Source organism: Balaenoptera borealis (genome assembly GCF_965194805.1).
Source record: "Balaenoptera borealis genome assembly, chromosome: 3".
Classification (NCBI taxonomy): Eukaryota; Metazoa; Chordata; class Mammalia; order Artiodactyla; family Balaenopteridae; genus Balaenoptera; species Balaenoptera borealis.
This window is the reverse complement of record NC_138866.1, coordinates 155391682-155415702: the sequence shown is the minus strand read 5'-3', so window position 1 is coordinate 155415702 and position 24021 is coordinate 155391682. Positions and strand designations below refer to the sequence as shown.

The window sequence follows — 24021 nt, the reverse complement described above, 5'->3', positions numbered from 1 at the left end:
AAAACAGAACAAGAGCTCCTTGCAGACAGAAATGCAATTAAACTTTGCATAAACAGTAAAAGTTCCAGCATCCCCATCACAATCCTTCTGGGACTGTGGTCTGTACAGGCTTGTGATGATTGGAGCCCTTCAGCATGAATTTGAATTTGCAGATATAAAAGTCAAGAAACTATTGTCTGAAGTTAAAGATTTCTGTTCTGATACTAGAACATCCCGAAATTTGTCTAACGGTAACTATCCCATCTTTATGGATTTTTGCGGCATAAATGTGGGAGGGAGGCCGTTCCAGGTCTGAGAACCTGTGTAATGCTTCTAAAGTCAACCTCTGAGAGCCTTGGCTGAGAGAAATGTTTGAATATAGAACCACTGAGCCCTTTCTAACTATCTCCAGGTTTAGTCTGCAAATTTGAAAAGCAGCTGTGAATCGCCATTAGCAGTATCACACACACTCTCACAGGTAACCAGAGTATACTGTTCTGTCCCTGAGTGATTATTAAAGGATTAAGGAGATAAATCCTCACTTATATTGTCATGGGTCAATATGACACATGGGTGAGACACCAGTAGAGCTCTCCTGTTGGGGGCTTCTGTCAGAGCCAGGGAGGTTGGACGTTCCTGGGGAAACCAAGGAGGAAGTCCTGCTCTTCTCATGAGCTGCGCGTGGAAGATGGGTTGGTGCAGTGGGCAGCTGAGTAGCGTCTCCAGCAGCCGAGCTGGATGCTCTGCCGTGAGGCCAGCTCCTTCCTTCAGCATCGTTGCAGATGCCTTTCACCACGTGTCACCTCCATATTTTCATCGAGGAACCTGGTTTTCTGCTGCCATGTGGAGGGCACAGCCATGTCATCTTAGGAAGCCAGGGCAGCTGGGTGGACGGGTGGTCTGAGGGCCTGTATTGCTTTCTGCTCAGTGACTGTGGAGGTTGGACGAACCGTAGGAGACACGGGAGGGGCCTTGTTGATGGATGGAAGGCTGGGTCCCTCTGAACTCATCTCTGCTTATCCATCATCAGTTAGCAGACCACGAGCACGTTGCTTTCTACATGTGAAAACCAGATTTCCTCTTTTTCTTCTCTTAATTTAGAAGTTATTTGGGGACCGAAAAATAACAGGCTGGGAAGTAGGATCTCTGACCACTGATCCCTGAGGTTCCCAGTCATATAGTTAGAATTAAAGAAGGCTGCTTTTCAGCGATGTGAGAACCAGAAACATGTTATCTCTAGTCGTCAAGTGCTCCAGTGTATTCATTCTTATGTTCATTCATTCTTTGAACTTTCACTCCAACATTTGCGGAGTGCAAACGACATGAGCTGGGTGTTGTACAACTTCAGCATCTGAGTAGGACACAGGAGCTGCACTGAGCTGGATGCCTGCAGGAGATGAGGAAGTAGTTAGTTCAAGGAAGCAGGGAATTTCCAACACAGAGCTGCAGGAAGACCAGCTAGTAACCTGAAACGGTCATGGCCAAAACAGCTGTCCAAAACGGGTGGATAGCTGGCAAGAGTAACAGGCTAAAATCCGGAGTGGGAGGGGGATGCAGTGAGATGGGACCCCTGGTACCGAAGGCTCCAAAACAGCAGATACCGTCATGGAAGATGGGTGAATTACACTTCCCTCCCACCTGCCCCTTGTGCCTTGATTCCAGATTCTTCAGGAACCCATGTCAGCTGCTGGGAGCAAAAGCCATAGAGGGGTGGATGAGACAGGACCCACCTGTCAAGGAGCAGATGCAAAGGTGTCACAGTAGCTCTGGGGCAGTCACAGTGGAGGTGACACCTGATAGGTGGCTGGAAGGTTGGCCGCTATTTTTCTGTTGGTTTTGAAAGTATTGGGAAATTGATCTAAGGAACAGTGGGTCATCTGGCTCAGAAGATACGAACCCGCTCTGATGAGAGTTCTTAATCTTCGAAATGCTCCTGTTGCATATGGACCTGATTGGCCTCATGCCTGGGGCTGATGAGCACTTTAGACCTTTGACCCTGCACCTTCAACCAGACCCTACTTTTTCTGACCCGTCAGCAAGTGTTTCTTGAGCATCTGTTACATACAAAGGTCTTTTCAATACTCGCAAAAGATAGGTAACAGAGTTAAATACTTGGAATCCTGATGTTTATTAAAATAAAATAGGGCACCATGTATCACTGCAATGGAAGAATGTTCTCTGGCTTCCTAACAGAAGCCTGCTGCTGGACTTATAATCCTACAGTGACAGCATATGTGGGGAGCTTGAAAGGGAGGGGGAGAGGAGCTAACATAAATTTGGAAAGCACTTTGAAGTCATGCAGCTGTCACTGTTCCTATTTTTTAATCACCAGATGTATTGGAATCGTTATTTTTCCCAACTTCAAAGTGGAAGTGAGTACGTCTGCTGCCCAACACAAAGACTCATTGGCTGCCACCAATGATGCATCTACAGCATAACGTAAACACAAGTAAACCTGAGTAAAATGGAACGCAGTGAACTTACATTTTAGCTGCTTTTGTTTTATGTGGCTAATTTGGAATGTTGCTCATCATACATTGGCATCTATTATATTTTTATTTGAAATATGGGGCCCCAGGGAGTTAACTGCTCAGCCATGGAGAATTAGATCATTTTGAAACATGAAATAAAGTCTATTTGGCAAAAGCACAGGTAGAGGAGATGAGAAGAATGAATACAGTGTTTGAAATATTAAAGAGGTCATTTGAATGGTCCTCTTCTCTCCCTCTTGCTCTTCCCCTCAGTGATCTGATAAAGCATCCCAGCCACACCCTCCTCCCTCTCACAGGTACTCTTTTTCTGGGCTAAGATCTAAGAAATTGCCCCTAAGGGTGTGTGTCAGTTGGCTCAGGCGGCCATAACAAAGCACCTTAAACACGGCTTAAACAAGAGACATTCACTGGCTCACAATCCTGGAGGCTGTAAGTCTGAGCTCACGATGTTGGCAGTTTCTCCTGAGGCCTCTCTCCTGGGCATGTAGACAACCATCTTCTCTGGGCATCTCTGTCCTCATCTCTTCTTGTAAGGCACCAGGTCAGATTGAATTAGAGCCCATCCTAGTGGCTTTGTTTTGCCTTAATCATCTCTTTAAAGGCCTCCGTCTCCAAACACAGTCACCTTCTGAGGTCCTGGAGATTAGAACTCCAACATGTGAATTTTGAGGAGACATAGTTCAGTCCATAACAGGCTGGACACTTCTGGAACAGGGAGATGAGAAATGGGGAGCTGGACTCTCTGCTGATGGCCTGTGTTTAGGGGCTGATGCTGATCGTTATCTTCACAGAGATCTCCAGGCTCAGACCCTGGAAGAATAGTTGTTGGTGCAGAGAGCTGCCCGTGTGTTCCTCTCCTGGCATGTCTGTCTGTGTGCCTGGTGACGCCAGTGCTTGTATCTATTTATCTACGTAATCCCCACTGTAACTCAGAGGTAGGCATTGTCATTGTCACCCCCTTTTACAGGATGGGGAACCGAGGCATAGGAAGGTCAGTAACCGGTCCCAGGTGATCAGCTCTGAGACGCGGACCTGAGGACCAGTTGGGCAACTCCTGGCGGCCCAGCCCTCAGCCCCCATGCACATTTCCACACACTTACTGGTCAGTATGCCCAGGACTGAGGGTCTCCCGAGTCCAAGCACCTGCGTTGGTCGCGCTGGTTGCTACGTTTGAAGCTTGCTTAGGAATTCAGATTAATATTCCTTGGCCTCAAGTCTCACTCAGTGTAATGTCCCTTAACATACGCAGGCTCACTGACACAGAAGTCAGTCTTCACTTCTGGCGTATTGGGTACTTGCCAATCTGCCTACTTGTTAAAATTACCTGCACCCTCAAATGAGTACCTGTGGGCTTCTCGAGGTCGTTTCCAGACATTTGCAGAACGGCTAAAATTTGAGTCCCCGACGTTTATGTTCCCAGCGGAGTCGACAGGCCACACCCTGGCTTCTAGTTTAGCGCAGTCTGTAAACAGCATTCTTTATGTGATCTCTTCGGTGCTCTGTTTTTCCTCATTCTTGTGCTTTATGTTAGTGATTTCACAGTTTAAACTGGCCCTCACGTGTAGTGCCAAGGTGGGCAGTGTACAGAGGAGAAAGGCCTTCCAGTACCTGCTCCCCTTTTAACAGCATAAAATATTGTGCTTCTATCACGTGGAACTATAGAATCTTGACAAGTTTCTATCTAGTAAGGATTAACAAATCAAAATTAATAATATAATACTCATTATTAGAACTTAGTATGTATAAAATGACATGGACATTCTCATTTGACATGCTCTCCTTAATGTCTTATTTAATAAATACAAAATCATGCTTTCCCCATTTAACCATTTAAGTGCTTAACTTTATCATCAAGTAATGTTATGGGGAAGGCCTGCTGTACGTTTCATTGTGCAGAACACGGCACCCCATACACATTAGCTGTAAACCGGTGTTTTTTGAATGACTGGACTGTTCAGTATTATTCATGCCAAAACAAATAATAAAATAGCTACTATTTCCTAAATGTTCACCTTCTATCAAGAAATGTTCTAAGTACTTTACATATGTTAACTCATTTAATCTACCCAACAAGGAGGTAGTTGCCATTATTCCCATTTGATGGATGAAGAAACCAAGGTATAGAGGTCAGGATGCTTCCCAAGGTTTCAAGAATTTGCACAACTGGGATTCAAACCCCAGGCTCTCTGCATCTAAAGCTTGAGCTCTTAACTGCCTCTACTATGACTGACAAGAAAATTACTCTTTTATGAACACATAGCTTACAGTGTCTTTTTCCTTTGTCCAGTTGAAGACATTATTTTAATTAAAGTGCTACAGTGATTCATTGATGTGGCACCTGTAGTGATGTTATTATTGTAAAGATCATCTTTATGCTGAGATTTTTATAGTAGTTTTTGATTCAGAATCCTTTTCTCTTCTTAGGATGTGGCATTTTTGAAACCTTATTGCTTACGTAGCCTTCAGAATAACTGTATCATGATAACCAGAAAACTTACAATTTGCTTCTTTACAGAAAATCACTCTGCACCTCCCGATGTAACCACTTACACCTCAGAACACTCAATACAAGTAGAAAGGCCGCAGGGCTCTACGACGTCAAGAACAGCCCCAAAGTATGGCAATGCCGAGCTCATGGAGACTGGTGACGGTATGTCTTCCAGCAAGTTTTTCCTCCTTTGTAAATTCTAAGTTCTGCTAACGTGCCTTTCTGTGCCCTGACTGGATGTGTTTCTTCTAGTGGCACAGTCGGCTCATTGACTCATCAGGTTCTTTATGAGCCTTCCTAGAAGGTGGCATAGTAACAGGAAGTGCAAACTATCTCCAGGGGGGCCAAGAGTTATTCCTTGTAGGAAAAATGTCAACGTTGTAGAAATTTTGTCATGAGAAGAAAAAGATTTGATAAAATTCTGATGTTTTTGCTAATGAATAATGTTGATTCCACAATTAGAAAATTAGTGCAGGTGTTAAAACTGTGAATGGTTACTTGGAAGGGCAAGATGGAGCTAAACGCAACCAAAATAATGGACAGAGATGGGCAGAATGGTGCCTTAGACTTTGGAAGAAAGACGGTCCTTTTTCTTCCATGTTGGAAAAAGTATTGGTGATTTGATAAATACAGCCATTCGGGTTCTCTCTTATTCCTTGAATCTTTCATCTTGGTATGCTCTAACATATTCCTGTTACCCATCCTAAAGTGACAGACTCGAACATGAACGTCATGCTTTATTCTGCTTTCCTTGACCTTCCAGAGTCATGAAAGTTAGACTGGAACCCGATGATGATATAAAGTGTTATTTTCTTGGAAGATGGCCAAAATAGCCTCTGTGTGCCATCCATCCCACTATGCTTTTGTCCGTGACACTGTGACTCGGGGGTGATGAGGAGGCCTGGACCCAGCCTCTAACAGGCAGATGCCTCTTCACTGTGGTCAGAGCCCAAGGTCGCTGGGTTCTGAGTTCTCTGTTAGTACATTTGAAGTCACTCCAGTTTCCAGTATGTTTGGTTTCCCTGGAATGCTTCTCAGTATCAAGGTTTGCTTTAGTCCTCTACTAAGTTCATTGTTTATTGAATTGGTCATTACTATTATTCTTGTCATCACCATTTTAGTAACTTTGTTGTCTTTGAAGTTCATCATCTTCACCTGCTCCCCCAGGTAAATTCATCTATTGTCCAGTCCAGTGCTGTGATGGTGTCTCGTACCAGAACCACATGGGGCACTTGTTGGAAAACAGATTCTGGGCCACACCCCAGACCTAACACATCAGAAGCTCTGGGCTGGGTCCTAGGATGATTTGTGTGTGTCTAAATTAAGCTGGAGCACCAGTGGCCTTGTGAAATGATCTCTGATTCAACCAAACCAGATTAACTGGGACTATTTAATGGGGAAATTTTGTGTTTAGATATTGAGAATTCTGGGTTATATATTTTCAAGATTGTAAAATATTTAATGTCTCAATTCTGAAAGTGCCCATAGAGTATTTTGAGACTGTCTATTAAAATGGTTTTTATTTGATAGAAAATTTTCCTTGAATTCTGTCATACTCGTTCCAAAAGCTGAGTTCTGTTCTTGTGACACTGTGCCGTGGAGGAAGGGCTTTGCCTCGGTCAGTATGGGAAAAACCCTCTCTGGTTGTGGTTCTTCTGTCTGAGAGCTGTGAAGGTTCCAGGCCTTCGTATTTACCAGGTTCAGGTTTCCAAGCACCTTTCAGCAGGAATGAAATCTGCCTGCAGAGAGCGCGTGTGATCCAGTCACGGATTCAGCATCTTGGTGCTCCATTTTTTCATTTATTTGGGTTATGTAAAATTTTTTAAATTTCATGCCTTTTTCATTGATCATTTCACTTATTCAGTTTTGAAAACGATGTCACATTTATTGTCATGAGAAATGTATTATAAGGTTGGGTCTGTTTTTCTCAGTGCACATGGATAAATATATGTAAGTTCTGTATTATATCAGAAACTGAATTTAGAGACTTTTAATTGCTGTGCTTCTAGAATGCATTGCCTAAACGTTCACTCAGGAGAGTGGGTCTGAAAGACATATAGGGGGGACCTGGCCATTACCTGCAAGAGGACAAGGCCTGCCAGCGGCACTTGTAGAACCTGAGTCCCCTTACTTTCAGGGGCGGCAGCTGTAGGCCGAGCACAGGTGGTCTCAGGGGAGATTGGGACTTGGGGAGGGTCTCACTGCTTAATCAGCTCTCTGACCCCCAAGGACACAGAGGACCCTGAGACGGTATTAATAAGGAGATGACAGACCCTGTTTTAGGAATAGAGGTGGGACCGAGCCCAGTCTTTTGTCCGGAGTTTTTCCCAAGGTCACCAGAGCAGGACAGTTCACAGTGTAAAAGGGAATCATTTCTGCTACATCTTTATCCTCTCTCGAGGCTTCCTAGCAAGGTCACATGCTGAGACCGTCCACCTCGGAATGTTCTCGTTGAGCAGCAGTCATCTTAGGTGACACTGAGGGGCTCCCAGCCCTGAGATGGGGCAGGGTGTGCTGTCACGGCTGTTTTTACTGTGGCTGCTTGTTTACGCTGGTTCATGCTCAGTCCACCTGCCCCATGGTTCTGTTTTTCAGGAGTGCCTGTAAGTAGCCGGGTATCAGCAAAAATCCAGCAGCTTGTCAATACCCTCAAACGACCCAAACGACCACCATTGCGGGAATTCTTCGTCGATGACTTTGAAGAACTGCTGGAAGGTGAAAGAGCCCGTTCCTACCCCCTCGTCCAGTGTTTCTGTGACCCTATAGAGTATAGTGTTTTTCTACCAAGGCTGTTTGACTTTTTAAGAACGGTACTCTTGGTGTTCCTGGGAAGACAGGGATCCTGCCTAGAAACTGTAGGTACTATTCCCCAAGGTCCCTTTAAAGATACGCCAGTCCCGGCACAGTTGGGTTGATACCATTTGTGTGTCACTCTCAGCAGAATGCGATTTTGTCCCGTGAGCCAGGCCTCTTTCTAAGGACTCCTTGAGGCTACAGGAATGCTGGTGTTGATAAATCATAGACAACCTGAGCTTGCAGCAGCGCGTTCTCTCTGAATAGGCTTCAGAGGAATGCAGATGAGCCGTGGCAGATCTCACCTTCCTGCCTCTCGTGACAGATTCAGGAGCTGGTGTTCTTAACCCCTGAACAGTCCTGAGCCTTTTAACACAACTTAAAATAGAAACAAAGTACTGCTTGTTGTATCAAACCCAAACTGCTTATTTTCTTGCTCTTTATACCACGAGTAAGACATAGCTGATTTTCTAGCCAGCAGGTGGAAATTGTGAATCGTCAACTATAAGAGAAACCTTTCCCAGAAGTGAGAATAATCTCTCAGATTCTTACCTATCTAAAGAGTTGGGCAAATTGTTTTTATTATGGGGCGTTTATTTTTGTTGTGCTTAAGAAAATATGTGCTGTGCTAGTTATTCATAGTAGCTGTAGCAAATTCAAATTTACATCTCAGTATTTAAGGGAAAAATATAATTCAGCAAGATTTGAGCTCTTTGGAGTCTATAATTACTAGTGTATGTCGATAACCGATGTTTTAAACATGGCTATTGCAATCCTAGACTCTAGGCATGTTAAAATGCATAGTTTTACTTGTCAGTTTATAAATGCATTCCGTTCTCCCTAAGTTCCGCACCCTGACATTGCCTTGGAAATTGTAAGAATTAAGTGCTTTTGTTACATCCATGAGGCTCATGTGTCGGTCATAGCTCTAATTCTAGAAAAACACCTGTGCATGTTTCCTGTCTGCTAATAAATTTCTAACTCAAGTGTAAGTCTTCTAGCTTCCTTAAAAGGAATAAAAAAGTGATTGTGCTAATATGGATGTGTTTTTCTTGAAAACCTTTTGTGTTCAAATGTATTTAGTTCAACAACCAGATCCAAACCAGCCAAAGCCAGAGGGAGCCCAAATGTTGGCGATGCGTGGGGAACAGCTGGGTGTGGTTACAAATTGGCCCCCATCTTTAGAAGCAGCGTTACAGCGATGGGGGACCATCTCACCAAAGGCCCCGTGCTTGACCACGATGGACACGAATGGGAAACCTCTGTACATCCTCACTTACGGTAATCCTGTGAGGCTTATCCACCTTTCGTTTGCTTGTGCCTGCACACAACTGTCACTTTCAGGGTGGCCGATTCATATTTGTGTTGCCTTATGTTTCTAATACAGAAATAAATGGAACCTGAAAAGAAATATTATAGGAAAATTACTTGGTTTGAATATGAAAAGTTACTATTTGTTAAATGTTTTTGAGTAAAAACCAGAAAGTGATATAAAAAATTAGTGATTATAACTCTAATAAGATGTTAGATTTTACCTCTTGGAATGTATATTAATTAAATTAATGCTTTCAAGAAGGATTGGTAGTTAAAGAATGTATATCAGAACTCTTTGACATGCATCACTCAGAAGAAACAGAATCTGTTTCCAAAGTGCTTTTTCAGAAAGCAAGAGAAACAAACTTTTTTAAAATTCTTTATTCAGTACCATTAATGCAGTCCGTAAACTTGGAAATGGTTAACTGTACCAGAGAGATTCCTTTCTCTTTGCTCCACGGATAAGAGGCGGAGAAAGCAAATTTTCAGGTCATTTTCACACTCTCTGCTACAGTTTTGCAAAGAAACAAGCCTCATAACAAAAACAACAAAATGGCTTATATTATGTCTGCATGTGTGAGGTTAGATTACCTTTTTTTAACTTTCAGTTTTGTTTTTATGATGATAATGCTCTTCTAATTGCAGGTAGGAAAGAAATTTTCTCCATTAGCAATGGAGGTCAAGAGCCAGGTGTTAAGTATTATAGCCCAGCCTTTTAGTGGGTGTGGGGCCCATGAGGCACCCACTTACTGTGCCTCAGTCATTATCCTGTGCATCTCATGGAAGGAAATGGGATTTAGGAGCATATGTTTTCATAGTCTCATTTTTTTTTTTTTTCTGGCTTTGTTGGGAAATTCTGAGTGGATAAAGGGTATTCACCCATTGTGAGGCATAAGATTCATTTTTTAAAAGTTATACTCTTGGAAGTAGATTTTAGTCAGTCAAAAAGACAGAGGACTTTCCTGTCTGACCTTCATCTCTTGCCAGATTCAGCCATGGAGCTGATTGTGTACTGTTTTCCAAGCATCATTTATTGAAAGACTGTCCTTTCCCCTTTCTTGGCTCCTTTGTCATAAATTAGTTGACATACATGCGTGGGTTTATTTTTGGGCTATTCTGTTTCATTGATCTATGTGTCTGTTTTTGTGCCAGTATCATACAGTTTTTCATTACTGGTAGTTTTCTAATGTCAGGGAGTATGATGTCTCTAGCTTTGTTTTTCTTTCTCAAGATGGCTTTGGCTATTTGGGGTCCTTCATGGTTTCATACAAATTTTAGAATTGTTTGTTCTATTTCTGTGAAAAATGCCATTGGAATTTTGATAAGGATTGCATTGAATCTATAGATTGCTTTGGGTAGTACAGACATTTTAACAATATTAATTCTTCTGATCCACGAGCAGAGAATATCTTTCTATTTATTTGTGTCATCTTTAATTTCTTTCATTAAAGTCATAATTTTTAACGTACAGGTCTTTTACCTCCTTGATTAAATTCATTCCTAGGTATTTTATTCCTTTTGATGCAGTTGTAAATGGGATTGTTTTCTTGATTTCTCTTTCTGATAGATTATTATTAGTGTATAGACAGAACAGTTTTCTGTGTATTGATTTTGTATCTGCTACTTTACTGAATTCATTTATTACTCTGGTTTTCTGTATAGTCTTTAAGTTTGTCTATATATAATGTCATGTTATCTGCAAGTAGTGACAGTTTTTCTTCTTCCTTTCCAGTTTGGATGCTTTTTCTTTCTTTTTCTTGCCTTATTATTCTGGCTAGGACTTACAATGCTATGTTGAATAAGCATGGCAAAAGTGTCTTGTTCCTGAATCTTAGAGGAAAAGCTTCCAGCTTTTTACTGTTGAGTATGCTGTTAGCTGTGAGCTTGTAAACATATGACTTTTATTTTGTTGAGGTATGTTCCCTCTGTACCCACTTTGTTGAGAATTTTTATCATAAATGGATGTTGAATTTTGTCAAATGTTTTTTCTGCATCTGCTGAGATGATCATATGATTTTTATCCTTCATTATGTTATTAATGTGCTGTGTCACATTCATTGATTTGCGGATGTTGAGCCATCCTTGCATCTCTGGAATAAATCCCACTTGATCATCATGGTGTATGAGCATTTTAACATATTGTTAAATTTGGTTTGCTAATATTTTGTTGAAGATTTGTGCATCTGTGTTCTTCAGGCCTGTAATTTTCTTTTCTCATGGTGTCCTTGTCTTTTTTTGATATCAGGGTAATGCAGGCCTTGTAAAATGAATTTGGAAGTGTTTTCTCATCTTTTGTTTTTTGGAAGAACTTGAGAAGGATTGGTATTAATTCTTCTTTGAATGTTTGGTAGAATACACCAGTGAAGCTATTTAGTCTTGGGCTTTTGTTTGTGGAGAGGGTTTTGATTACTGATTCAATCTCCTTACTAGTAAATGGTCTGTTTAGATTTTCTGTTTTTTCATCATTCAGTCTTGGAAGGTTGTATGTTTCTAGGAATTTATTTCTTCGAGGTTGTCCAGTTTGTTGGTATGTAATTGTTCATAGTAATCTCTTATGATCATTTGTATTTCTTTAATACCAATTGTAATGTCTCTCATTTCTGATTTTATTTATGCGTCCTCTTTTTTCCCTGGGTGAGTCTAGCCAGAGGTTTGTTAATTTTGTTTATCTTTTTAAAGAACCAGCTCTTGATTTCATTGATCTTTTCTATTGTCTTTTTAATCTCTATTTCATTTATTTCTGCTCTGATCTTTGTCATGTTCTTCCTTCTACTAACTTTGGGCCTCATTTGCTCTTCTTTTTCTAGTTACTTGAGATGTAAAGTTAGGTTGAGATTTTACTTGTTTCTCGAGATAGACATTTATCTGTGAACTTCCCTCTTAGAATTGCTTTTGCTGTATCCCATAAGTTTTAGTATGTTATATTTTCATTTTCATTTGTCTCAAGGTGTTTTTTACTTTCTCTTTTGATTTCTTTGTTTCGTTGGTTGTTGGATAGCATGTTTTTTAATCTCCACATACATGTAAATTTATCAGTTCTCATAATTGATTTCTAGTTTAATAACATTGTGGTCAGAAAAGATGCTCAATATGATTTCAGTCTTCTTAAATTTAAGACTAGTTTTGTGGCCTATGATCTATCCTGGAGAATATTCCATATGAGCTTGAGAAGAATGTGTATTCTGCTGCTTTTCGATAGAATGTTCTTTATATTTCTATTAAATCTGTCTGGTGTAATGTGTAATTTAAGGCTGATGTTTCCTTATTGATTTTCTGTCTGGCTGGTCTGTTCATTGATGTAAATGGGGCATTAAAATCCCCTACTCTTGTTATATTGCTGTTGTTTCCCTTTTTATGTCTGTTAATGTTTGCTTTATATATTCAGGTGCTTCTATATTGGGCACATAAATATATCCAAATGTTATATTTGCTTGTTGGATTTACCCTTTATCATTACGTGATGTCCTTTGTCTCATTACAGTCTTTGTTTTAAAGTTGACTTTATCTGTTATAAGTATAGCTAACCCAGCTTTCTTTTGGTTTCCATTTACATGGAATATCTTTTTCTATCTGTTCACTTTCATTTTGTGTGTGTCTTTATACTTGAAGTGGGTCTGTTGTAGAAGTATGTAGATGAGTCTTGTGTTGTTGGTTTTTTTTTTTAATTCATTCACCCGCTGTGTCTTTTGATTGGAGAATTTAGTCTGTTTACATTTAAAGTAGTTATTGGTAGGTGTGACCTTATTGCCATTTTGTTAATTGCTTTCTGGCTCTTTTGTAGTTCCTCTGTTCCTTTAGTCTTCTCTTACTCTCTTCCTTTGTGGTTTGATGACTTTCTTTAATGGTGTGCTTAGATTCCTTTCACATTATTTTTTGTGTATCTACTATAGGTTTTTGCTTGATGGTTACCATGAGGCTTACATATAACATATTTATAATAGTCTGTTTTAAGTTGATTAAAAACTTAAGTTTGAGTACATTCCCAAGCCCTACATTTTTTGTCTCCCCGTTTTATGTTTTTGATGTCACATTTCACATCTTTTTATCTTGTGTATTCCTTAACTAACTGTTGTAGTTATTTTTACTACTTTTGTCTTTCAACCTAATACTAGGTTTATAAGTGATTAATCTACTACCGTCACTAAATATTTACCTTTACCAGTGAGACACATAGTTTCTTGTTACAAATTAGTGCCCTTTCTTTTCAGTTTAAATAAGTTCCTTTAACACTTTTTTTGTAAGGCTGCTTTAGTGGTGATGAACTCCTTCAGCTTTTTGCTTGTCTGGAAAACTTTATCTGTCCTTCAGTTCTCAATGATAACTTTGCCTGGGAGAGTATTCTTGGTTGGAAATTTTTTTTCTTTCTCCTTTCTAAATCAGTCAAGAACTGTTTTATCTTCTTTAATTTAAATCATCAGTTGACTCTTTATTTTTATCTATTTGAAAAATATTTGTAGAACTTGCCGAAAGTGTGTTGTTTCCTTTTTCAAACTCTCTGTTGTAAATTGGCTTTTGTATGAATTTATGATGATCTAGACTTTAATAGTCCAAACTGAGAATGAAGTTGAAACTTTAACAAAATATAATGGTGCTAATTGTTTGATTGTAATTGATTTGTTCGTTTACAATGCGTTGATTTTTTTCACTTACAACAAGTTGATTGTAATTGTTTATTCAACTATAGTAATTTCCTAACATTGTTCACATTAAATAAATCTGAAGGCACAAAATATTTGTGATTTCTTTAGGAAAAAAATAACTCCCTGCATTATTTCTAATGGCTAGTGACTGTTTGGGGCAAAAATATAATCATCAAGTAATAGTAAAGAAGCCAGTCTTGAGGAGGTGGAGTTAAGGAAGGTGGAGGAGGGGCATGAATAAAACATCACACCTAGTAGTTACTCTCAGTGATCAAGAAGTAGGCTAAAATGTATACTGCAATTTTGTTTTTTATAGCTTGCTTTATTATGATGTTAGTAAAACAAAGAAACATTTGTTGAGCACATACTATGAGCCAGGAATGTCCTAGGAATTATAGGAATCAGAGATAATGGAAAAATCCTCCTTGTCCCCTAATCACTACGGAAGAGACAAATTGATAAATCCATTGATAGGAAAACAGTAAGAACCCTAGTTTGGGTGGCTGCAAAATCCAATATGAAATAAAACAAATTCAGATTTTTTCATTTCATAATTTCATAATTTAATTTCATAATTAAAGTGTATATTAATTTAGCATTTACATTTAAAATAGGAAAAAGATTAGAACAGTGATTGCATTTATAGGAAATAGTTCAAATTGTTGTTATCTTTATTATACTATTATTGCATTAATATAATTTCTAACACCTTGACTGCTTCTGAAAGCTTATAGAAGCTAAAGTTGTAAAAGGCCTTTATGTGTCCAAGAATTCATGTTAGATTTTAAAGTCATTTTGGTTTGATCTCAGACTGTTTGCTATCACCTGGGTATGCTGAGGAAATGTCTGGCACTGGGATGAAGGCAGGGATTTGAATCTGCAAGTTCTTCAAAACTGGTCATTTTTCTCGTGTTTTTTTAATCTTTTTAATCCTGCTTTGTGGTGATTTTTTCTAGAGTTCAAAACTTTAAAATAATTCAAAAATTTTACCATAATCTTTATCTAAATTCAGGGATTAGGATTCCAAAATCCTAAAAGTTAGGAAAAGTTGAAGTTGAGAAACTTAGGATGTGGGGAAGGAGAGGGATCAGGCCCTACAAAGCCTGTCTTACGTGCCCTTTACATTCATTGCAATCACACAAGACAGGACTCATTAATAGAGGAAATAGGTGTCATTTTGCACAACAGAAATTAGCATTAACTCACTAATGCCGTGGTCCCTGCCCTATTTTACTCCCTAGAAATCCTCCCCTACTTCTGTGATGGTAATTAAATTCTCTGTGGCTTTGCTCTAGGTTTTTAGCATCCGAGGTGTATTTGTATTTAATACCTTATTCCAGTGTTCAGGCTTCTCAGATTTTGTAAGTCAGATTTGCTGGCTTTTGTTTCCCATCTTGATTCCAGGGACTCAGAATAACTTGAAAGGCTTAAAGTGAAAAAGTAATACTCTCTATATAGGTTAATGTGCACACATATACACAACAGAAAATGCATGTGTACAATTAATTGTGTCTTTATAATTTGTATTGATAGGCAAACTGTGGACAAGAAGTATGAAGGTTGCTTACAACATTCTGCATAAATTAGGTACAAAACAAGAACCTATGGTGCGACCTGGAGATAGGGTAAGTGCAATTTAAATTATCACATCTGCAAGACACATGGTCTGAGGTGGAGAAGACACCCACTGTTTTAAAGTTGCAAAGTTCAGTGCCTCCATACTACTAAATCAGGCTTTCTTAACATTTACTGTGAACCAGAAGCAGTTATTCAGCAGGATTAATCGTCACAGTAACTCAGCGAGTTTAACTATAGTAGTTCTCACGTTTTATCCATGAGGATATTAGGACTTGAGAGGGTAAGAATCGTATCAGATGAAGGCACATAGCTAGAAAGTGGTGTAGCCAGTGCTCATATCCATTTTTGTCCAACCACAAAACCTGTGTTCCTAACCCCTGACATATGTGGTCTCCTAGTTTGGAATGTGCTTGCACTGTCTCCCTGAGTAGGTAGGACAATTGTGTTTAGAACTTTTTTATATTACTCAGTGATATCGAAAATCCTGGCAACAAACTGCTGGTATGCTCCTTTCCTAGTGTTAAATTTCTTGATATAGGCTACTGTCTTTCATTGAAAAGCACAATTTTATTCTTACTGCAATCTGCTAAGTTACTGAGAACAGATATTAGTATTTACTTTTTAATGTTACACCCAGAGCAGTTAATAATCTTGCCCAAGCTTTACACCCTGATTAAGATGTGAGGCTGAGAGTAGAACCTAGTTTTCTTGCCTTAAATGGAGTGATTTTTTTCCATATGTTGCTGTGTACCTCAGAATGCCCCAAGACTGGGTTACCCACCTGCACCCAAAGGACTCCAAATGAATTTTATAAAAATATCATTGTAGAGCACCATAAACCAGCAAGAATACAAGCTATGATTTACTTAAGAGATATTATAAAAACATGGGCCCATTATGGGGAATTTTTAATAAGATTGCTGCAGCCCCAGGATTCTGTGGTAGGCTATGATTCTTTCCAGTTTAATGAACAAGTTTGACCTTTAACTTTTAAAAGTCAATTATAGGTCTCACACTTCCTCATTATAAAACTTACTGTAAAGCTACAGCAATCAAAGCTGTGTGGTATTAACACAAAGACAGATATAGACCAAAGGAATAGAATAGAAAACCCAGAAATAAATCCTTACATGTAGGGTCAAGGGACTTTCAAGAAGGATGCTAAGACATTAAATGGCAGAAAGGATAGTCTACTCAACAAATGGTGCTTGGAAAATTGGATATCCATAAGCAAAAACCCAAAATTGAACCTTTATACCATATATTAAAAAATTAACTCAAAATGGATTAAAGACCTAAACTCTTAGAATAAAACATACGGGAAATGTTTCATGACATTGGATTTGGCAGTGATTTCTTGGATATGGCACCAAAAGCACAGGGAACAAAAAAATTGATAAATTGCACTTCATCAAAATTTTAAAATTCTGGGCTTCCCTGGTGGCGCAGTGGTTAAGAATCCACCTGCCAGTGCAAGGAACCACGGGTTCAAGCCCTGGTCTGGGAAGATCTCACATGCCATGGAGCAACTAAGCCCATGTGCCACAACTACTGAAGCCCGTGAGCCTAGAGCCCGTGCTCTGCAACAAGAGAAGCCACCGCAATGAGAAGCTCACGCACCACAACAGAGTAGCCCCCACTTGCTGCAACTAAAGCCCACGCACAGCAACAAAGACCCAACGCAGCCAAAAATAAATAAATAAAATAAATGTATAAAATTAAAAACTTCTGTGTACCAAAGGACACTTTTGAGAGTGAAAAAGAAACATACAGAATGGGAGAAAATGTTTACAAATCATATATCTGATAAAAGATTAGTATCCAGAATATATAAAGAAGTTCTACAACTCAACAACAACCAAAAAAAAAAGTTTAAAAAACAGGCAAAGGACTTGAATAGACCTTTTTCCAGGGAAGATTTACAAATAGCCAAATAAGCCCATGAATCACTAATCATTAGGGAAATATACGTCAAAACCACATGAGCTACCACTTCACACTCATTAGGATGGCTGCTATCAAAAACAAAATAGTAGGTGATGACAAGAATGTGAAGAAATTGGAACCCTTGTGCATTGCTGGTAGGAACATACAGTGGTGTAGCCACTGTGGAAAACAGTACTGTGGTGGTTCCTTAAAAAATTAAACATCTGATCCGATAATTCCACTTCAATTTCAAAAGAATTGAAAGCAAGGACTTGAACAGATATATCTACACCAATGTTCGTAGCAGCACTATTCACGAAAACCAAAAGGAGGAAGCAACTCAAGCATCCATGGTCGGATGAATGAATAAACAGAAGGTGGTATATTCGTATGGTGTAATATTATTCAGCCTTAAAAAGGAAGGAAATTCTGACACATTCTACAACATGGATGGACCTTGAGGACATTATGCTCAGTAAAATAAGCCAGTCACAAAAGGATAAATATTATATGGTTCCATTTATATGAGGTACTTAGAGTACTTAAATTCCTAGAGACAGAAGAATGATGGTTACCAGGGGCTGTGGGAAGCGGGAAATGGGGAGTTATTGTTTAATAGGGACAGAGTTACAGTTTAGGAAAATGAAAATGTTCTGGAAATGGATGGTTGATGATGGTTTTACAACAGTGTGAATGTACTTAATGCCACTGAACTGTATACTTGAAAATGGTCAAGATGGTAAACTTTGCTATATTTATTTTATCACGATAAAAAAAAAGTCAGTTGTAATATATCTCCCTTATCTATAATTTGGTTAATAGTCTTAGTAGTTTTTTTAAAAAGTCTTTGGCCTTCAGACTCTTGAAGTTCCTTTACAATAGCAATTACAAAATAAACCATCTCTGTTCTGCTAAGAAGTCAGTAGGAATGTGGGGGGCAAGTTTTGATGGAACAAAATATGTAAAAAGATTTCTTTTAGCAGGGGGTGGTTTGAATTGTATGAGGTGGGACTACTTTTCTAAATTATTCCTTTAAAAAGTTTTCATATGGCTGGCACCTGGCATGTGCGTATAAATACTTATTAAATAAGCATATGTGACTGTAGTATTCAATTGATAATAACCTCTGTCACAATAAACAGGATTCTTTACCTCTTTGAAAATCATTTTTAATTAAATATAATTTTCCGAGGATAATGAACATTCTGTCCTTAGCATAAAAATTATAGATGCTTTTCATGTGGGTGACCCTATTAATGCACTTTGGGGAGTACTGCTTGGGCTTTGAAAAGGCATTTATGTGCCTAAGCTGAATAGGTTTTCAGGATATTGTAGTGGGAGCTGTGGAATAAACAAAGATGCATCATATGTGAAGCCTGCCTTCAGGGAGCTTGCAGAGTTAAAAAAAAATGAAGACATTGATAATTGGCTATCTGTAAATTGGAAAATGATACAGGTCCCCAAAATAGGTGGTGAGAGATACAGCTGAACTCTTTGGGAAGGACAGAGAATGTTCTCATTTTGGGAGCTTCTGGAATCTGAGAAGACTTTTTGAGGAGAAAAAGCAAGCCCGTGGCTCTTGGTCAGGTTCTAGGACAGAGTGTGGAAAGGAGCTGAGGGGGGATTGTGTGGTATGTGGACAGAACAAGCCGGGCACTGGGACAGCAGAGCTGTTACAGGAAGACCAGCGGAGGAGAGTGGAGGAAGGAGGTGGTCTGTTGACGCTCTGTGTGTAGTTAAGTGCGATGAAATATCAGAGAATACATAGGGAATTGAATGAAAAGAAACCATGTGGGTTTATGAAAATGAAGCATCTGTATATTTGTACAGTATTGCACTGGAATCACTGTGCAGTCACCAAAAAACAGGACTTGTGACTGATTGAGATATAAAAGGAAAGTTTTATGATACAAATACAGTCTTCCCTTCCTTAAAACAAATTTTTTAAAAATTCAGTTTTGATTCTAAAAGAGCCTTTAGCTATTTGACCATTTTCTATTTGTTACTCTTATATTTTTGAGAACATATAATGTACAATTTTATATTCTGCTTTTATTCACTTTACATTAATATAACATTTCATCCTGTTTTAACCCAACTCTGCAAGGTTATATAATATGGCATTATCAGCATGAACTTTAGTGATCGAGCAGTGGGAATTTTAAATCCTGGATCAAGTTGCCCTTCCTTGGAACAGAGCTGGGATAGGAGCCAGACCAGAAGCTCCTCTTGGAAATATGTTGATCCACAGTCTGGCTCTGGAAGCAGCACCTTCTTTCTCTCGGTTCTATGCTCTTGAAGACTCCTGCGTGCAGAATAGGTTAGTCCCAGGAGGACTAACAAGTCCGAATTTAACTGGTCCTCTGTGAGTGGGTACAGCCATTAGTTTTGGGTGGAACTTCAACATCTTCTGCATTTTCTTAACATCCTCTGTTTTTTCAAGGAGAGCAGTCTTGCAGCAGTGGTGCCTTGGAAGCTTTGCAAACATTTGATTGAATGTTGTTGCTTTGCCAGATCCAGAACTAAAAACAGATGCTGTCAACTCTCAGACCACCAGTTGAAGGCAGAACACCTGAGGCCAGTGCAAACCTCAGATCATTTTTAAAATAATTGTTTGTGGTTCATATGCAGAGACATGCAAATAAATCCTTTTATTCCTCCGTTGAAGTCCTACTAATAGTAGCCTGGCATCTGTCTGGGTGCTTTTGGGACAAAATAAGGATTAATATATAATCAACAGTTATTTCACAGGGTCTCTTAAAATTCTTCAATAGTGCAGAATGGCTTTTATTGGCCTTAACGGTTTCATTTGTCTCTCGTTTGGCTGATTTTAGTAAACTGCAGGAATGCCATATAGAAAGGCAATCTTCACATAATTCCAAACTTAATTTTATTTCCATCAACTATCCTGTGTTGCTAACAGAGCCAAATTTAAGACGCAGCCTGCTCCATCCTCAGCTGTCATCTGAGTCCTTTATGCCAACCTAAGCAGGTTGGTTACTTAGATATCGAGGTAATTAGGATGTCTTATCCAACTGTTCATGACAAAGTTAATAACTTCTAGTTAGGGCATTTTTAAAGAAAAAAAATGTGTTAAATTCCTGAATGAGGTAATACAAAAATCATATACATCTGCTAAATCATGGGATTTATGTGCTTAATTATCAACAAGGAAGAGCAGTGCCGATGCTGCAGCAACACATGGGAGAAGCTTGTGTTAAAGTGGAAGCAGAGTCCTGCAGAGCTCAGTGGGGATCCAGAAATAGGACTGCATGTTGCATCCTGAAGGCAGCTTCTAGAGCTAGAGTAGGAAGGGCCACTCCAGAAGGAGCATCGGGCAACAGGAGAGCAAGCGGATCGACATTGCGTTAGCTCCACGGCAGATGCTAACCTGAGTGCCAGGTGAATGTAAATGGGACGAAGCTGACAACATAAAGGAAAAACTTGACAAGTTTACATGCAACATTAAATACACTAATAAAAATAAAACAGAAAATATTATATCGAGAAGTCTGCATCAAATGTAAGAGTTAATACAATGAAATATATTTAAAGATTTTATGGGAAATGTCAAAACACTAGCAGATAAATAGGCAAAGGAAATGAAACACAGTTCATACAAGGACGAATAATTATAAGCCATCTGATGGAAAATTGTTCTTCATTAAGATTCCCTTCAGGACTATCAGAAAACATTTGAAAAATCATACTATCCATTATTGGGTTATTTGGATAGTAATTTAAATTTACCTTTTAGAACTCCATGAATATTGTACTCCTGGTTCTTCAGAGGCTGAGCTGGAGAGGCGATGGGCGGCTGGAGATGTGTGGGCAGGTGTTCACGGAAGCCTTCCCTGGAAGGGCAGAAAGCCAGATGCCGCAGGTGCGGGCTGACCGAGCGCCGGCTCTCGGGGCCGGGGCCTCGTGGGCAGTTGTGGTTCACGGCTGCCTGCTGTGTGTCAGGCACGGTGTGAGCTCTTGCATACATTTTCTCATTTGACCTTTACTACAACACTAGGACACTAGTATTCTCAATTTTCAGGTAAGTCAAGGCTTGGTGAGCTAAATCTGAGCTGGGATCAGAGTAGAGTCAGCTGTGAGCCCAGCACCTTAGGGAGGAAGTGCATAGCGTTCAGTTACGATGGTGAAGACTGTGTGGAAGTACAAGGACGCACTTCAGAGCCCAGTGAGAATAGCGAGAGACAAACAGTATATGCACTGTGGTTTCACCTGTGTAAAAATATGTGCCGATGGGGGAGATAACGTGTAAACAGCAGGGGTAGTTGCATTCTGGTGTGATGTCAGAGATGACCCAGATAATCTGTTTGCCTTCCATGTGAGATCAAGGAAAAGCATCTGATAACTTATTAAAATGCATCTTACTAATATGCATTTTTCAAGCAGGGCATCTAAATTTTTTCCAGTGGCATCGTGTTAGTGGTTAATCCCTCTCTCTCTGTGTTGCTCCAGGTGGCACTAGTGTTCCCCAACAATGACCCTGCTGCCTCCATGGTGGCTTTCTACGGCTGCCTGCTGGCCGAAGTTGTGCCTGTGCCCATCGAGGTGCCCCTCACGAGAAAGGTAAATAACGTATCTTTCTGTTCAAGCCTGTTGGCCGGGAAGGTCGGCTCTGCTGCCCTGGAAGGTTCTGTCATGGGGTCAGAATGTGCAGACGGCCATCTTCAAGAGCTTTCGTCTCAGCAGGATGTGGATCAGGAAGCACAGGGCTGTTTGCCTTGCCTCTGAGGCTCTGTGCAGGTTGTCGTTGGCTGTCCCAGCCGAGGGAGCAGCATTGACGCTGCAGCTCCACTCAGCGGCCGGATTGAGCTGCTGCCCTGAGGTGGCACCTTCTGTGCATTGACCAGGGTGATCTGCCAGCAAAGCAGGTGTTCCAGTATCTTGTTCCTCAGTGTCACTGCGGTAGAAATCTGGGTACATGATAGATTTTTCACTTATTTTTATTTCAGGGGTGGCAGTTGTTACATTTGTTCAGGTGTTTGGACATTAACAAGTTCCAGGTTCACCTACGATTTGTTGGATCTTATTCTATAATTAGAATAAATAACTAATCTTGCTGTTACAGTTGTAGTGTAGTCCAGTGTCAGAACCCTACACAGCAGTGTGTGTGTCTTTGTCCACGTAAATGATTGGCTTCTTGCACCGCAGACCTGTGGTAACTTTGGAAGGGAAGGCAGAGGGAGGAGGCTGTGCTGGGGCTGGCCCTGCTGGTCCCCCGAGAGGTGCTCTGATGCTGTCAAAGGAGACGGGGCCGACGGCTGTGTGGATGGCCCCGTGCCACTGGTTGTGTTATGTGTCGTGCCCTTGGGCTCCACCCTGGATTCACCGGGCCGTCACTTAGCACATCATCATGAGCAGACTGTGTGGGGTGACTCTTCCAGCTCCAGAATGCTAAGGTTTTCATGTGCCCAGGCTCAGAGTTTTCAGAGAATCTTCCAACTGTCTCTGTGGCATCATGAAAATGGGGAAAATGGGGAAATGCCTCAAAGTCTGTTCACGGTGTGTGGGTACCTTTGAAACTCTGCTCCTTGGGTCGGAAGGAGAGAACGTGGGGATCCTTTAGAAGAAGGTTGGGGAATGGTTGCTGTTTCCGTTTTCCTGGGTACAAAATCTGCAGGTTCCCTCCTGGGCCTCCTAGGCACCTGCAAGTGTCAGGCGGGGCGGCAGGTGGCCCTGGAAGGGGGGTGAGCCCTGCAGCCCCTGACAGCAGAGCCCCCTCCAGTGGCCTGAGGAGAACCCTGATTTCTGCGAGGGTTTGCCTCCAGCATTCCTGGTGTACAATACACACCCCATAAAGTGCTTCCTCATCTTCCTGAGCCCTCTGACCTTCACAATTGACGAGAAATGCGGAAGCGTTTGGGGATTTACTGAGCAGGTAGCCACGTTCTCCTATGTGATTCTTTGGTGCTGTGACTAACCTGGAAAGCCTCTCAGGGGATGTGTGATGCTCCTCTTTAATTGATATCTAATTCAGTGGGTTGAGGTCCTCTGGAAATAGAAAAAAAACCCTCTGGATTCTCTAGTCAGTGGCATGAGGATGCTAATTTGGAGGGATTTATAGGCTAATGAGTGAAGAGACTGATTCTCTGTCAGCACTGCACTAAGCAGACCCCAGAACATTTGTTATTGTTGTTATGAGTAGCAGTTATTGTTTACTCATTACATATAGAATTTAGATTTGTCTACTCTACATCTGTAGCCTGGTGTCTTCCAGACCAGGTCTGGTTTGCAGAGGAAAATCATTTGAATGAAGAGGCATCTGTATCTGCCACTTCCTGACCAGGCATTGTCGAGCGGGGCCAGGGTGTCTCACCTGCAACTCCTCTGGGTCTCCTGAGACGTGCCTACCAGCTGTCTCAGGCGTTGCAGGCTGTGACCTGCCAGGTGGCTCTGTCTTACCTCTCAGGCCCATTCAGACCCTCATATTGTCACCATGTACCTCAGGACCAGGAACCCTCTCTCAGAAGAAAAAGCTGAGGTTTCTTCTTGGCCCTCTCTCCCTCAGAACATTTCTGAGGTGAACAGGACCAGGAGATGACTCACAGGTTATTGTTAAACCGGAAGCTGTGCGTTGGGCCTCAGTCTGTGGTTTCAGAATGTAATGTTCATGCTTAGAAAACTTTACTTATTTTTAAATAAAAGAATCCACTGGCTCGGTTGCCATTCAGCCCAGGTTAAGATGTGCACAGGGGTGGAGGTGATGGAAGTTTGTGAATCCTCTATCCACCAGTCCTATGCACACTAGTCTTGTCTTAAAATAAAGGGCCTAATGAGAACCAAATTTTCAGAATCG

At 40.5% G+C, this 24021-nt stretch overlaps 1 protein-coding gene across 6 annotated transcripts in view; it reads left to right on the top strand.

Moving 5' to 3' along the window:
* The window catches only part of DIP2C (disco interacting protein 2 homolog C), a 370310-nt gene that overhangs the window by 239984 nt on the left and 106305 nt on the right, over positions 1-24021 (top strand). For all 6 annotated transcript variants that reach the window (XM_082386001.1, XM_082386000.1, XM_082386005.1 and 3 more), the window contains 5 exons: positions 4987-5121; positions 7555-7674; positions 8836-9033; positions 15240-15331; positions 21681-21791. In XM_082386001.1, the coding sequence (XP_082242127.1) occupies positions 4987-5121; positions 7555-7674; positions 8836-9033; positions 15240-15331; positions 21681-21791 (656 nt within the window). The remainder of the gene's footprint in view (positions 1-4986; positions 5122-7554; positions 7675-8835; positions 9034-15239; positions 15332-21680; positions 21792-24021) is intronic.